Here is a 12663-nt window from a genome sequence, read left to right as displayed (position 1 = left end):
TTCTGCGGGTTCAACGAACATGTCATGACATGGTCAGTATCTTCTGTTCAGGGTTGTCGGTTTCAGGCCGAAGGCTCGATCGCCCACCTTTTCGTCTCGTACACCTCCTTGAACCAAGTTTCAAAGACGATCATGCCGAAAGTGTTAGGCGTCGAGAAGGCTCCAGGGAAGACCGGCTCGATGTATACCTGCGAGGACATATCCGGGAGTAATGTAGAACGTAGGACTAGGGTATATAGATGTGATAACAGATGAAAGACTATATACTACAATGCTGATACAAAGTGGTACAATACGATATGCTCCTTGAACAACTCCGCCGGAGTTGGTACGACTCGAGTCCGGCGTACGCGCGCGTCGCTATAACAGAAAGCCGACGCCATGCCCTCAAAGGATTTGGGTTTCTGGCACCTTCTGGGCCCAGCTTGTGGAGTACGTAGTTTCACTGATTCAAGGCTGCGGGCGGTCTTGGGCCCTATCACGTTTGCTGTTCTATCCGATAACATTCGCATGCACACAAATTCATCGACTAATTAAGAAGAGTTTACTGTACGAGAGATGCAACAAGTCCTTGAGCTATATTGCCATGATTGGAATTTGTACCGATTCATTGCGCCCTGTCCCCCTCCATCCGTTGCGGTGTCACATGTCCTGCTTGTGCTTGGGCAGGAGCCGGGTACATCGCCCGTTTCCGATGCCAACGCTCACAGGTCGAACCATGCAACTCGAAGTGTCTTCGAAAGATCGACTGCCAGTCATCCGGTTGTTGGGCCTGCCGTTTGGATACTTCTTGAGCGATTCCGGTTCCTCAGAACTCTATGAATTCCGCTTCAGCCTGCTCGCTGCACTTGGAGCAGAATTCCCCGGGGCCTGCAACATCTCCGAATCTTGACGGCTGAGTCTGGAGAGTCACTGGTTGGCGATTCGATCCTAATCCATCTAGGTCCGAGGCGGTCAGATGCAAGTTTTCATCGTCGATATTCGGATCCAACATGCTGGCTGAGGACTTGGTGGGAAGTGAATGGGATCGAGCTCTGGCGGAAAAATCCGACCCGACATCATCAGTGGAGACTAGGTCTCGCGAGGTTCCACTTTGACTGTCCTCGTCCGGCATAATGATTTTCGATTGCTGAAGAGAATATGGGTATTGCCCTAATTATCGTCAGTAAGCCATCACCAGCGTTGAGCGACTCTTCAGTAGTATTTCATCTGGGAGGAATCGAGGCGAAACATGGTCCTACCCCTGGAGAAGCGGAAAGCGTAACAAAGGATATCACAGATCACAGATACGTCATACGTCATGTGACGCTAGGACTTTCGAAGTCCCTTTCGTAAATGCGCCACCACTACACCGTCCGTGGCGGACGCGGGCGATGTCCGAGCCTTCGGATGCACGGTTGACGGCGAGTCTCAGCTTCGAGTCGAGGTTGAATCATCCTCGACTCTTTGATCAATCGATCAACCTGTTGCCTGTTGCCTGTTGGCACTTGCCTACTTTGCTACCTACTCGTTTGATTACTACTCCCTTCGAAACTACGCATGAAGCCTTCCCATCGACTCGACAACGGTAATCTTCCCAGGTATCCCCCGGGAGAGAAGCCTCCTCTCCAAGACCGCGATCAGAACTTGGACAATAGCTCAAAGGCAGTCGACTTAGCATCTGAATCACGTCCTGTATCGCCCTTCTCCGGCTACCAACCTCCAACATCGCCTTCCTTAGACTCGCTCAATTACCCCAAATCCGATTCAGCATCGCAACTCGGAGACCCCCCCGAGATCTATCCGGAGGAATCAGCATCTCAAGTGGACAGTGATTACGACTCCGACGACGAGTTTGACGACGACTTTGGCGGCGACTTTGAGCCCAACGACAACGATTCCTATCTCTCTTCCGACCTTTTCAATCACATTTCCACCGGGATGGAGAACGACAGTGATAGTGCGATCTATGCTTCGTCCAAGCTTAGTGCGGGAAATAAAGGAAATCAAGCCTGGAAGATATTCCGCGAGCGCTTGCGCCGAGCCAAGGTGGTTTCGGTCAAGCAAGTCCTGTCCATGCATGAGGAAGCACTGAAGGGTCTCCAGAATCCCGAACCTTTAGACGATGACTTGGAAATCAAGCTCATTAGGGAGCTCGTCATACTCCGCGAGAGGCTGACGAAAGTGCCGTCGTACCAGGAGAGCTATCTGGAGGGATACATGAATTCAATCTTGGTGGTATGTAGTCAATTCATGTCGAGTATCCGTGCTCAGCAATGACTGACCGATCGAGAACACCATTTTATTCTACAGGAAGCGATCGGCGAATACGAGCTCGTCGAGATCCGTCATCACAACGTCAAGTGGAACCTCGTCCCGAACATCCTTTTCAAAAGGGCATTTGGGTTGTCTTGTCCAATGCCCGACGGTACTATCGCCTATCCCACGTTGGGGCGAAAGGGTGACACATTGTTCCCCACGCCCGATGGAGACCAACATCCGTTGGGTCGACAAGTGATCGAATACATCTTACGGAGCAAGAAATATGCCAAGGTGTTGCCCCTGAATCACACCAGCTTGTCTCAGACCACCGGCATCCACGATGTGATGATCCTCGAATACAAAGCGGACGATTCGGAAGAATCTCAAGAGGTCGGGCTCAACCAAGACGTCAACGTCGGGCTCTTCAAGGTCTGGCAGGACGTCGATCTAGCCTTGGCTCTTGGGGGCGCATGGAAGCAGAGGATCCTGCAGGATAGTCCCTTCTGTCTCGTCTGGCGGATTTGCGGAACGTACTGGGCGATCGAGTACGTTGCCGCCGTTCTCATCGATTTTAAAGATGGAGAGCTGCAACCGACGGTGAGTCTCGAGAACGCTTGAATTTGGATCTGCTGCATAGCTGACTCGTTTGCGAAACAGCGGCACTACACCATTGCCGAAGGCGATTGGGCCAACGATCCCCACACGTTCCTCCGCACGGCTAGAGAAGCCTACAGCATCTGCGCCAAACGCGTCAAGGACTTCAGAGGAGGAATGATGCAAGCTCTTTACGAGCGGGTTCAGCAAGATGAAATAGACGGGGGGGAGTTTTCGACCGAGCCAATCGACAAAATCGCTCAGCGCGTCTACCTGAAAAAACCCCCCACTGCCACTATGAGTCAGGTCGCGACCACCAACAACGCCAAGAAGGAGGATGCCGCTCGAAAGAACGCCGGTTCCGACACGCAGACCGCGGCTGGATCACAGACTGTCGTCCAAAAGCAGACTGCTGTTCAGAAGCAGACTGCTGTCGAAACGCAGACTGCTGTCGAAACGCAGACTGTTGTCCAAACGCAGACTGTTGTCCAAACGCAGATTGCTGTCCAAGCGCAGACTGCCGTTCCCGAGCAGACCGCTGCTCAGGAGAACAGTGACGCTGCCGACGACTTGGTACAGACCATGGAAAACGTGTCTTTGGACTCGGACTCCAAGACCGTCGTCAAAGGCGAATCGCAATAGCGAACATTCTGGTCCTTTCTTATGACAACAACAAACCTATCACGATCTTTCTGCTCCTTTCTTATGACGACATACCATCCACGACAGACTTTTTTTACGTTACTTCCTGTATATCAACTAGCTTCTTTCAGCTATGAGATACGTGATCTTCTTTGATCAATTCTCAAGGCTGCTCATGACCTGCGTCGCTACCGACGGCGCCTGCGGCGCCGTCGGTATATCTCGTTTGGACAGACTCCTAGGGGACTGTATGAGTACATGCGCAGCTTGTCTCCATACGACTTGTCTTTTCCCTCATCGATCAAACATGTAGTGCAAATAGATCTCTTTGTCTGATCCGCCTCCACCTGGTCAAAGTCATCATTCTATGCATGCCAAGGGGACGCTATCTTTCATTACATTCGGATCCGCGTGCTTACAGAATGACTTTGCCGCCAGCTCTTGACCGGATTTCCGTTCTTCACCATCACTGCCGTACTGCAGCAAATTGGAGAGTTCTGTCCAGCTGATCTGAGATTTCCCGTCAGACGAAACGGTTTAGGAGAAGATTTGTCAAATATTTGGTTTTACAGGATCCAGCCGATACCCGTGTGGGAATCTCCGTCCAAGTTGCTACCATGATTTTGCATTCGATTGTTGCACCGTGTTAAGCGGGATGTTGTCTCGATACACAGATTGGACTTTCCGACAGGTCTATACAATCGGACCCGCCGTACAGACCGTCTAGAGAGATCACGCCACTCAAGTACGAGCAATTGACCAGGATCGGCGACCGAGACGGGATTAACGATCCAAGGGCAATGTTCGGGTCATACAGGATGCCCGCCCCGATGATGCTGGTATTGAGGGGTTCCGGGGGCAAATACAACAGGTAGGCAGGTCTGCTTGTTATCTGATAATAATAATAAAGGACGGAAAAGACAAAGTGCACTTTATGACCAGTGTTCGATCCAGTCAGCGGGACTTTGTTTTTGCCCTGAAATATCAACGGCACCGCAGGTGTCGTCGGCAGACACAGGCAAAGTAGCGACACGGGTGAGAGCAGCAACACGGGTGACAGGGGTGACAGCAGCCACACTGACATCCCAGATCGCCTATCTCATAGGTGAAAGAAGCTAGTCTGATAATAACTACGGACATTCGGGCGGCGGAGTAGGTTTCAAAATGGGCGATTCGCGGAAGTAAAACCTTGACATCAGACTGCCCCGAAACATGGTCGACGCAAATAGCTACACGGGTCGCCCTTGTCGACTACCCGAGAAGAGAAACGTGCTGCGCACTCTATCGTCGGGACCGAGTATGGCATCCACACTCCGCTCCGTGAGCGTGTCTAGTTGGAGTGCCCACCGATCCACCGAAGCATCGCGTACATCAGGTACGAGCGGGCGACGGGCGCACTAGGTTCAAGGCAGGACGCAATTCGTGCACATAGCCCGGACGTCGTACATCTGGTTCGTGAGGCGCACTTGAAAATTCGGAGGTTTCCTAACTTTGAACCAGACACCGTGCAGGCCCCGCTCATATAAGACGCAAAGAACACAGGTTCAAGTTGTGGACATGCCGCTCATTAGGAACGACTTGCTGTCTGTCCCGACCAGCCTGAGGACACTGCCTCAAGATATATCACAACATGGTCGCCGGTTTCATATTCCCAATCATCCTGACACTTGTTTCCACAGTGACGGCCAAGCGAAGCGTTGCGGCACTCGGGGAGAGCCCATATTCTTGCGTGGAAGCTTGCAAAGATGCTCTCGGTCTCGTGACGTTCGGCGATACCAACCCGTTGGCAGGTTACTATGCCGCGCAGTGTACCTCGAAGTTGTTTGAGACATCGGTCGCTGCGTGTGCTAACGCATACTGCTCGGCGTCGAGGATCCGCTCGGGTTGGCAGTACTCGTCCGATCTATGCAAAGACGAGGGCGGAGTCGATCTGATATCCTACGAGTCGGCTTTGGCGGCGGTGCCTACCAATATCGCGACCGTCAGCACCCTCACATCCGACGTGCTCACCTACAACGAAACCATTCTAGTGGACAAGGAGGCGTGGGCAGCTGGGTTCCATACCGAGGTAAGAAGCACAATATTCCCACTTCGATCTTTTTTCTGACCGCTCGAGTTCCGTCCTTCAGGATGCCTGGACCTCTGAGATGGGCTATCATCACGGTGAGTGACGAAACATAATCATGATGACTTGGTTAAGCTGAGCTTCATTAACTTTTGCAGCTTTTGGGTGAGGCTAAAGACTTCCAAGAGATTTTCGACAACGACGCAGCGCTGATTTAGCGATCGTCAGTTGGGCGATGTACGTGCTCCTCGCTTTGATCGTGATTACTGGACTCGTCTTCCGCCTAGCCGGATTCGTTAGAGCTCGCACGCTACCACAGATGGTAGAGCAAAGCCCTGGCCTGTCGACACGGATCCATACACTGTGGCGTAAACACATCAGCTTGCCGCTGTTCCTTCACTACCGCAATCAATCCAAAATGGGCTGGTTTCAGGTTCCCAGACGACTTCCGGCGCTTCTAGTCATCGCATACATGCTCATCAATCTGGTGTTCGTGCTCATATGCTACGACCTATTCGATGACAACTTATATTGGCGCCATGAAATCGCCGTAGGTCTAAAGCGCGATGGTCTGTGAGATTTACGCGCTGACCGGGACGTTCTCGATGAAACACAGACTCAACGCTGGCGCTACGTCGCGGACCGAACCGGTATGTTCAGGGCGGCTGACTTTTCGAACCGATCACTGAAGGCGGACGTTTTGCTCGATACTGCACAGGTATCATGGCAATCTACAATCTCCCAATCCTCTGGCTGACCGCGAGCCGCAACGACCTGCTGTTATGGATCTGCGGATGGTCCTATTCCGACGTCCAAATGTTTCACCGTGCCATCGCATTTGTCGCCACTGTCTTAGCCATTATTCATTCGGGGTGGGTCGTGAACGATACTAACATCCACAAAGTCCGAGCCTAATACTACCCGCGACGATGGCAGCGCTTACACCTGGATCGAACGAGGCTATCTAAAAGCATCTTGGCAGGAAGAATACTGGTATTGCGGGGCCATCGTGAGTAATCTCACAAGATGTCGAGAACGTAATAGGCTTAGAGTGATCGATCGGTTACAGGCTACCATCTGTATGAGCCTGATGATCCCATTGTCGCTACGAAAGTTCCGTGGGATCGCGTACGAGGCGTTCCTCGTCATTCACATCTCGCTCGCCGTCATGACCTTGGTCGCCATGTTCTAGTCAGTCCAGGCGTTCCGTGCTCGGCCATAGTGCTCACTGACCCGTAGATCTCGCTTTTATAGTCACGTCAAGATTATGGAAGGCGAATACAACGCCTATCTCTGGATCTGCGTCGGATTATGGTCGGCAGAGCGGGTCATTCGGATCGTACGCATCCTCGTGTTTAGCTGGAAAGCCATGGTCGGACAGAATGTCAAGTTGACATTGGGAGATGGTGGAAACGGGATCGAGCTCCTACATCTCACGGTCCAGACCTCGTTGTCCTATCAACCGGCCCCTGGGACGTACTATTTCTTGTATCTGCCCACCAGCTGGACACCATGGGAAAACCACCCGTTTACGCTCGCCGGAGTCAGTACCGATCTTGAAACCAGGCGGACCTCACTGCACTTCCTGGCCAAGGTCCATCGAGGAGCGACAGGACGATTGGCTCGCCGAGTGCGCAAGGCTGGCGGTGAGATCATGACCAAGGTCTGGCTGGAAGGACCTTACGGACATTCGGCGCCATTGGAAAGATATCACAACGTATTGATGGTAAGTCCTGAACCATGTGATCCTGTTACACTCCGGAAGATCGGATTTGAGCCCTCATTGTTACCGACAGATCGCCGGAGGAAGCGGCATCACGACGACCCTACCTTATCTGCAAAGACTTCACGCTCTCAGTAGCAAAAACACCGGTTGTAACGTCCGCTCGATTCGCTTGATCTGGATCGTGAGAACTCGCGCCTTCGCCGATCAGGTCTTGGCCCAATATCCAGCATTCTTCCTACCGGAACACTCTGTGTTGTCTCTCGACATTCAAGTATACATCACAGAAGGAGGCGTCGACAGCGGTAGTGCACCTGAGCTACCCTTCATCGACCACAGACCGCCGGATGAGAACGAGCAATTCTTCACCGAAAAGAAGCAAGAGGGCACCGGATCGGGGGATGCTAAGAGGGATCCGGAACCCTCGAAGACATGGGGTGAAATCACGTTCTATCATGGACGCCGACCGCAGATGCAAAGCGTTCTTGACGAGACGCTCGGGCAGATTCTACACAATGGCGGCAGGTTAGGCGTGACTACATGCGGACCTAGAGAGATGATGGACGACATGAGGGCAGCTGTAGTCTTTAGATACGGCATCGGCAAACAAGACTTGTGGGGGAGTGAGGTCGACTTGTGGGAGGAGCAATTTACGTGGTAGTGAATCCAAAAAGTCGTTACGGATGATCAGGGATGCATGTGCCGAGAGAAGTGGACAGACTTTATCATTCATTCTTGAAATTCAACTTGACTTGTAAAGGGGCGCTGAACTAGCGTTCTGTGTCCCTGCGCTCTCGTCGAAATCATCCGTACGGACATCCCCTGACACGTTCGGTAGTTACAGATTGATGCGCTGTCCGTCTCGCAAATAAGCATCCGAAAAGCCGCAGAACCGTGCTTGGGAAGGTGATGTTGGTTGCAATTGCAAGCACCGGGACTCTACATGACATCCGCCAAACGTTATTGCGCGAGCGACGCCTCATGTGGTTGGTCCCCACTTTCTTTCCTACGTAAATTGCATACTGGGTATGATTCAAGCCGTCGCTGAGACGAGACCTGGAAGTGATTTGTCCCGACTGGGAGCGACGTACCCAATGTTGAGAAGCGACTGGCTCGCTCGGCATTTTGCACACGTTTTAACATAGACATGAATTTAGATTCGACAGACAGTTCTTGTTTTCGTTTCGTTCGTACAATTTCCAACGGTTCAAATCTTGCAACAGGTTTCGATTCAACAAGCTTGATAAGACACAATCTTGACAAGCGACTACCTCATAGGCCCCTAAGTACGAGGGTGTAGCGAAGGTGAGCTTTGAACTTATTAGGCAGACCGATCAAAGCGACTCACCAGCTAGGGGTAGATACCTAGAGGTTGACGTTGATGCCGGCCAACACACCTTTGAGGATGTCGATGACACTCCCGAGGGTCTCAGCGAGAGGAAGATTAACGTTGACGTCCTTCCTTCGGAGGTCGACATTGATGCCCTTCAAGAGTCCGTTAAGGGTGTCGACTACATCGCCCAGAATCTGAGCGAGAGGAAGATTGACGTTGACGTCCTTCTTTCGGAGGTTGATATTGATACCCTTCAAAAGTCCGTTGAGGAGATCTATCACTTCGCCCAAAGTCTGAGCAAGGGGAAGGTTGACATTGACGGTCTGCCTCTTTCGCAAATCGACATTGATGCCATCGACGAGTCCATCGATGGTTCCGAGCAGCCCGTCGACGGTACCAGCCAGGGGCAAGTCGACGTCGACGTCCTTCTTTCGAAGGTTGATGTTGACACCGTCGACTACTCCATCGACGGTACCCAGAAGTCCACCCACAGTGTCGGCCAGAGGAAGGTCGACCGAGACATCACGGTTCTCAACAAGGGGAGCGGCCTGGGTGGCGAGAGCCGAAAGGGTGGCGATAAGCACGAATTTGAGTGCGGCGACCATAGTGATTGAAGGGGAGCGCGGGAGAAGCTTTAGTTGGCGGGTTGTAGGGAATGAGGATCGGTGAAGGTGGATGATAGTGATGCTGAGATTTATCCTAACTAATTCGACTGAAAGCAGGCCTATCTTGTTCTGATTATATGCCATTCCATACCGAGAGGTAACGATGATAAGGAATGTCAAGGGTATTCGACCTAGCCGGGCGACGACGTCGAAGCGCGCGCTAGAACTGGAACGGCCGACCGGTTCGAACCTGCTCCACCACAACTGTTGGTCCGAAGTCGTATAAGCAGCTAAGCAGACGACGTTGTTCATCGGATCCGCTCGGTTAGATGGCAGGGCATACGTTACAGACCATCCGTAGCGCCTCTCGGGCGCAGTCGAAGCGGCGGCCTTTGACGTTTCGACATCCTAGCGCGTCGCTTCAAACCTTAATCCCCTGGGCGCGATACGACGAAACCCCAAAGGCATCTGATATCGCAGGTAGCGCTTCGGTACCAGTCTGATCGGGGACTTCAAAGGAACTGCTACATTTGTGGGTCTATTCTGAAGCTAGTGCTCCCAGCGCATTGACCTGTGATAAGCCCTATCACCGGCTTCCGATGGTCGAACCGACGAAGATGGCAAGATACAGGATTTTGACCGGAAGGAACGCAATCAATCATGAATCGGGACAGGTCTCTATCGCGAGCGAATCAATAGGTTGCGTGATGCTGTGGTACTTGCGATCCGGCTAGCTGCCAGGATCTCGACCGGATCGCACCTTGAGTCATCTGCAGATCGACGATAGATTCCACCGATCTGTCTGTATGTTTGCCTATCTGATCTTCCGGGCCGCCGAGAATGTCATACGATCCTAACCTTTGAAGCGAAAGGATCGAACAAGGCGATCAGCTAGCTCGCTGATAGGATGTATCCCCGTTTGTAGCTTCAAAGTCGACGGCCGGTATACACCGTGAATTATGCAATGCGACATGTCCCATAGCGAAACATCGATCACTGAGCCGCTTGCGCCGCCGTTTCCGCCTCTTTTTCCAGCTTCAACCGTTCTTCTTCCTCCCGTTCCTCCATCTCGACCACCTCGACGTCCAAGGGGTAGGTCAAGATCGCTGCCACGCCGGTGAGCAGGTTGAGTTCTGAGCGCAGCGTACAACGCGTTAGTTCCCGGTCAGCCTTCTTGCTATGTTTTGGTGTGAACGGGGTGGCACTTACGTTGACCAGATTCGTGCATGCTTGAAAAGATGAGCGACTCGCCTCCACGAGCTCGGACCGCTTCCACCATCTCGACGTATCGTCTTCGCTTCGCCGAGTCGGTCGACCTGCCACGAGTTGCTCGCGGGTCAGTAGAGTGTCCTCGATTGAAAGCAGGCGCATCGAAACTCACCTGAACAGCTCGTCCGAGATCAAGAGTGTCCCCACTGCACCCCTGTCGACAGCGAGAGCCACATGATCCGGTCCGTACCAAGCCCGCAACTCGTCCGACCCCAACATCTTGTGGAACCTGCAAGAAGTCGTGCGGAATCAGCACCCATGAGACCCCACGCAGTAACAGAACTGGACGTCTTCCGGGCCTACTTTTCCAACATCACCCCTTCCTTCGCAAACTTGGTCCCCTCCAACAGACCCTTGACCTCGGGTCCTCGTAGCGCATCGACGAGACCGTGTACGTGGCTCGTATTGCTATGCACCTTGACCCATTTCGTACGCGATTGCAGGAGCGGCTTGTTCCCCGTCAGGGTGGCTTGCTGGAAGATGTAGTCGTACATCTGAAAGGTCGAGGTTGGAAAAAGGGTCAGCTCCGGATACGCCTCGCTCGGAAAAAGTTTGGTTCGACTCACGCCTTCCCGAGTGAACCCTGGACTAGCGATCACGATAGCCCTGAGGGTCTGGAACGGCAAGTGCCGGAGGACAGCCGCATAAACTGCAGCGAAAAATTTGTCCATGGCCTGTCCGAAATCGAGTCGTCCGCATCAAGCGTAAAGAAGCGTAATGAGCTCTCCTCGTCGTCTTCGTATCTGTACTGAGGGTTTGTTTCGGAGGGCTCACCTTGTCGTGCCCCGAGATCCCTCCGGCTCGTTTTCTGGGTATCGACATATCGATCCGTTGTCTGATCACCGTCATGTGATCGGATAAAAGACAGACCGCTGCCGAACCTATCAAACGAGACAAGACACCCAGGTCATCCATCAGCCCTAAGATCCTCTCCAGCCCAAGCCAAACTTTCCTTGCGAGGAAGAAAAGCGCATCTTTTCTACACGGCCAAGACCCCCGAAACTCACCTTCCCCCAAGACGACGGCGCCCACATCGGCCCCCCGACCTTCTTTCGTAGCGTCCTCGATGACCTCGAGGGCGACGCTGTCCCACCCGCCTTCTTGCTTGTGAATGGAAAAGTTCCTATTGGCTACAGGACACACAAGCAGGAGAAGAAGAGCAAGGTGATCAGTCTTGGTTTTCCGTCTCGAGATGGTTCGTGGTGGGAAGGAAGAGAGAGACAGAGACGAGGTGTGTGGATGTAGATGGATATGGGGAATCATCCGATCTGCCTCCCCGCCCCAACTTGACGTTACAGCCTTCATAGTCTACCCCGACTCACCTTCCAGATCCAACGTATGATAAGCCCCCAACTTGACATAATCGTTCTCATTCGTGACCGTCCCATTGATCTGCAACGTCGCCGTAGAATTCCTCGGGTCTTGTGAAGTGGCGCTCGAGCCGGTCGCATTATTGCCTGAAGATGAAGATGAGGGGGCTGCCGAGGTGCTAAACGAGGTCTGTATGCAGAAGAACGTGGTGGAAGCTGATTAACTGTTGAGGGCATAATATGACAAGATTGTTGAGAGATTCGGCGAGGTGCGTGGAGGGACTCGCCTTCTTGACCTGGATCTGGAGGTTTAATCGGACTCGAAAGGAATCGGACGTCCCGGTCGACGAGGTCGTCTGGACTCGTCTATAAGCAAGGTGAGGGCAGAGATCAGCTCCCGTATTGCAGCTCGTCCGATGAAGATGGAAATGGAGGAGCTGTGGCAGATATTCACCTTACAGCAGGAGCCCTGACCTCGTCGCCCTGCGAAAGGTCGATTCGACATAGAGTTTTAGCCGATCGGCTGGCAAGAGCGGAAGACGCTACGATGATGCGATGTGCCGGCTTACTTCGGTGATCAGGTTGTAGACATGCCACATATCCTCATCATCCTCGGGACACAGGGTGACATAGCCCTGAGAACAAGATCACAAGCCGACTCTTGTTACTCTCGCCTCGTCGAGAATCGTTCAGGTGGGTATGTGTTCCAGGCTGAGCTCACCGAGAGGTCTCGTTCGACGTGTTTCTTGACGAGCTTCATATCGACTGGGGATTCCGGTCTTGACAGTTGCTCTGGTTATATCCTGTACAGTGGACTCTATGGGGTATTGAGGAGTCGGTTGGTTTGAAGCGATAACGAGGTCAATGTCAGGGAGTCGAGT

The 12663-nt window shown here is 52.7% G+C and overlaps 4 protein-coding genes across 4 annotated transcripts; 2 read left to right on the top strand and 2 right to left on the bottom strand.

Moving 5' to 3' along the window:
- Positions 1-1377: 1377 nt before the first annotated feature.
- On the top strand, positions 1378-3743 carry HD553DRAFT_350714 (uncharacterized protein). Its single transcript, XM_046183557.1, has 3 exons — positions 1378-2217; positions 2293-2838; positions 2899-3743. Exons 1-3 carry the CDS (start codon positions 1540-1542, stop codon positions 3475-3477), a joined length of 1803 nt encoding a protein of 600 aa, XP_046035620.1. The 5' UTR covers positions 1378-1539; the 3' UTR covers positions 3478-3743.
- A 1028-nt stretch (positions 3744-4771) lies between these two features.
- Positions 4772-8100, top strand: HD553DRAFT_313128 (ferric reductase like transmembrane component-domain-containing protein). Its single transcript, XM_046180192.1, has 11 exons — positions 4772-4928; positions 4989-5545; positions 5607-5640; positions 5692-5697; positions 5770-6092; positions 6159-6192; positions 6261-6414; positions 6479-6551; positions 6612-6733; positions 6797-7268; positions 7339-8100. The coding sequence occupies exons 2-11, from the start codon at positions 5108-5110 to the stop codon at positions 7924-7926; spliced, it is 2244 nt and encodes a 747-aa protein (XP_046035619.1). The 5' UTR covers positions 4772-4928; positions 4989-5107; the 3' UTR covers positions 7927-8100.
- Positions 8101-8399: 299 nt separating this feature from the next.
- HD553DRAFT_350712 (uncharacterized protein) lies at positions 8400-9274 on the bottom strand. Its single transcript, XM_046183556.1, has 2 exons — positions 8614-9274; positions 8400-8547 (listed from the first exon to the last, which is right to left on the bottom strand). Exon 1 carries the CDS (start codon positions 9201-9203, stop codon positions 8631-8633), a length of 573 nt encoding a protein of 190 aa, XP_046035618.1. The 5' UTR covers positions 9204-9274; the 3' UTR covers positions 8400-8547; positions 8614-8630.
- Positions 9275-9727: 453 nt separating this feature from the next.
- On the bottom strand, positions 9728-12654 carry HD553DRAFT_52714 (pelota). The gene is made up of 12 exons (XM_046184291.1): positions 12504-12654; positions 12352-12417; positions 12237-12265; positions 12070-12148; positions 11795-11972; positions 11480-11602; positions 11247-11353; positions 11039-11146; positions 10776-10966; positions 10585-10701; positions 10413-10519; positions 9728-10336 (listed from the first exon to the last, which is right to left on the bottom strand). Exons 1-12 carry the CDS (start codon positions 12540-12542, stop codon positions 10197-10199), a joined length of 1284 nt encoding a protein of 427 aa, XP_046035617.1. The 5' UTR covers positions 12543-12654; the 3' UTR covers positions 9728-10196.
- Between the last annotated feature and the right edge of the window lie 9 nt (positions 12655-12663).

The sequence above is a fragment of the Filobasidium floriforme genome (genome assembly GCF_021052385.1).
Source record: "Filobasidium floriforme strain CBS 6241 chromosome Unknown HD553scaffold_14, whole genome shotgun sequence".
Lineage (NCBI taxonomy): Eukaryota > Fungi > Basidiomycota > Tremellomycetes > Filobasidiales > Filobasidiaceae > Filobasidium > Filobasidium floriforme.
This window is presented reverse-complemented; position numbering and strand designations above follow the sequence as displayed.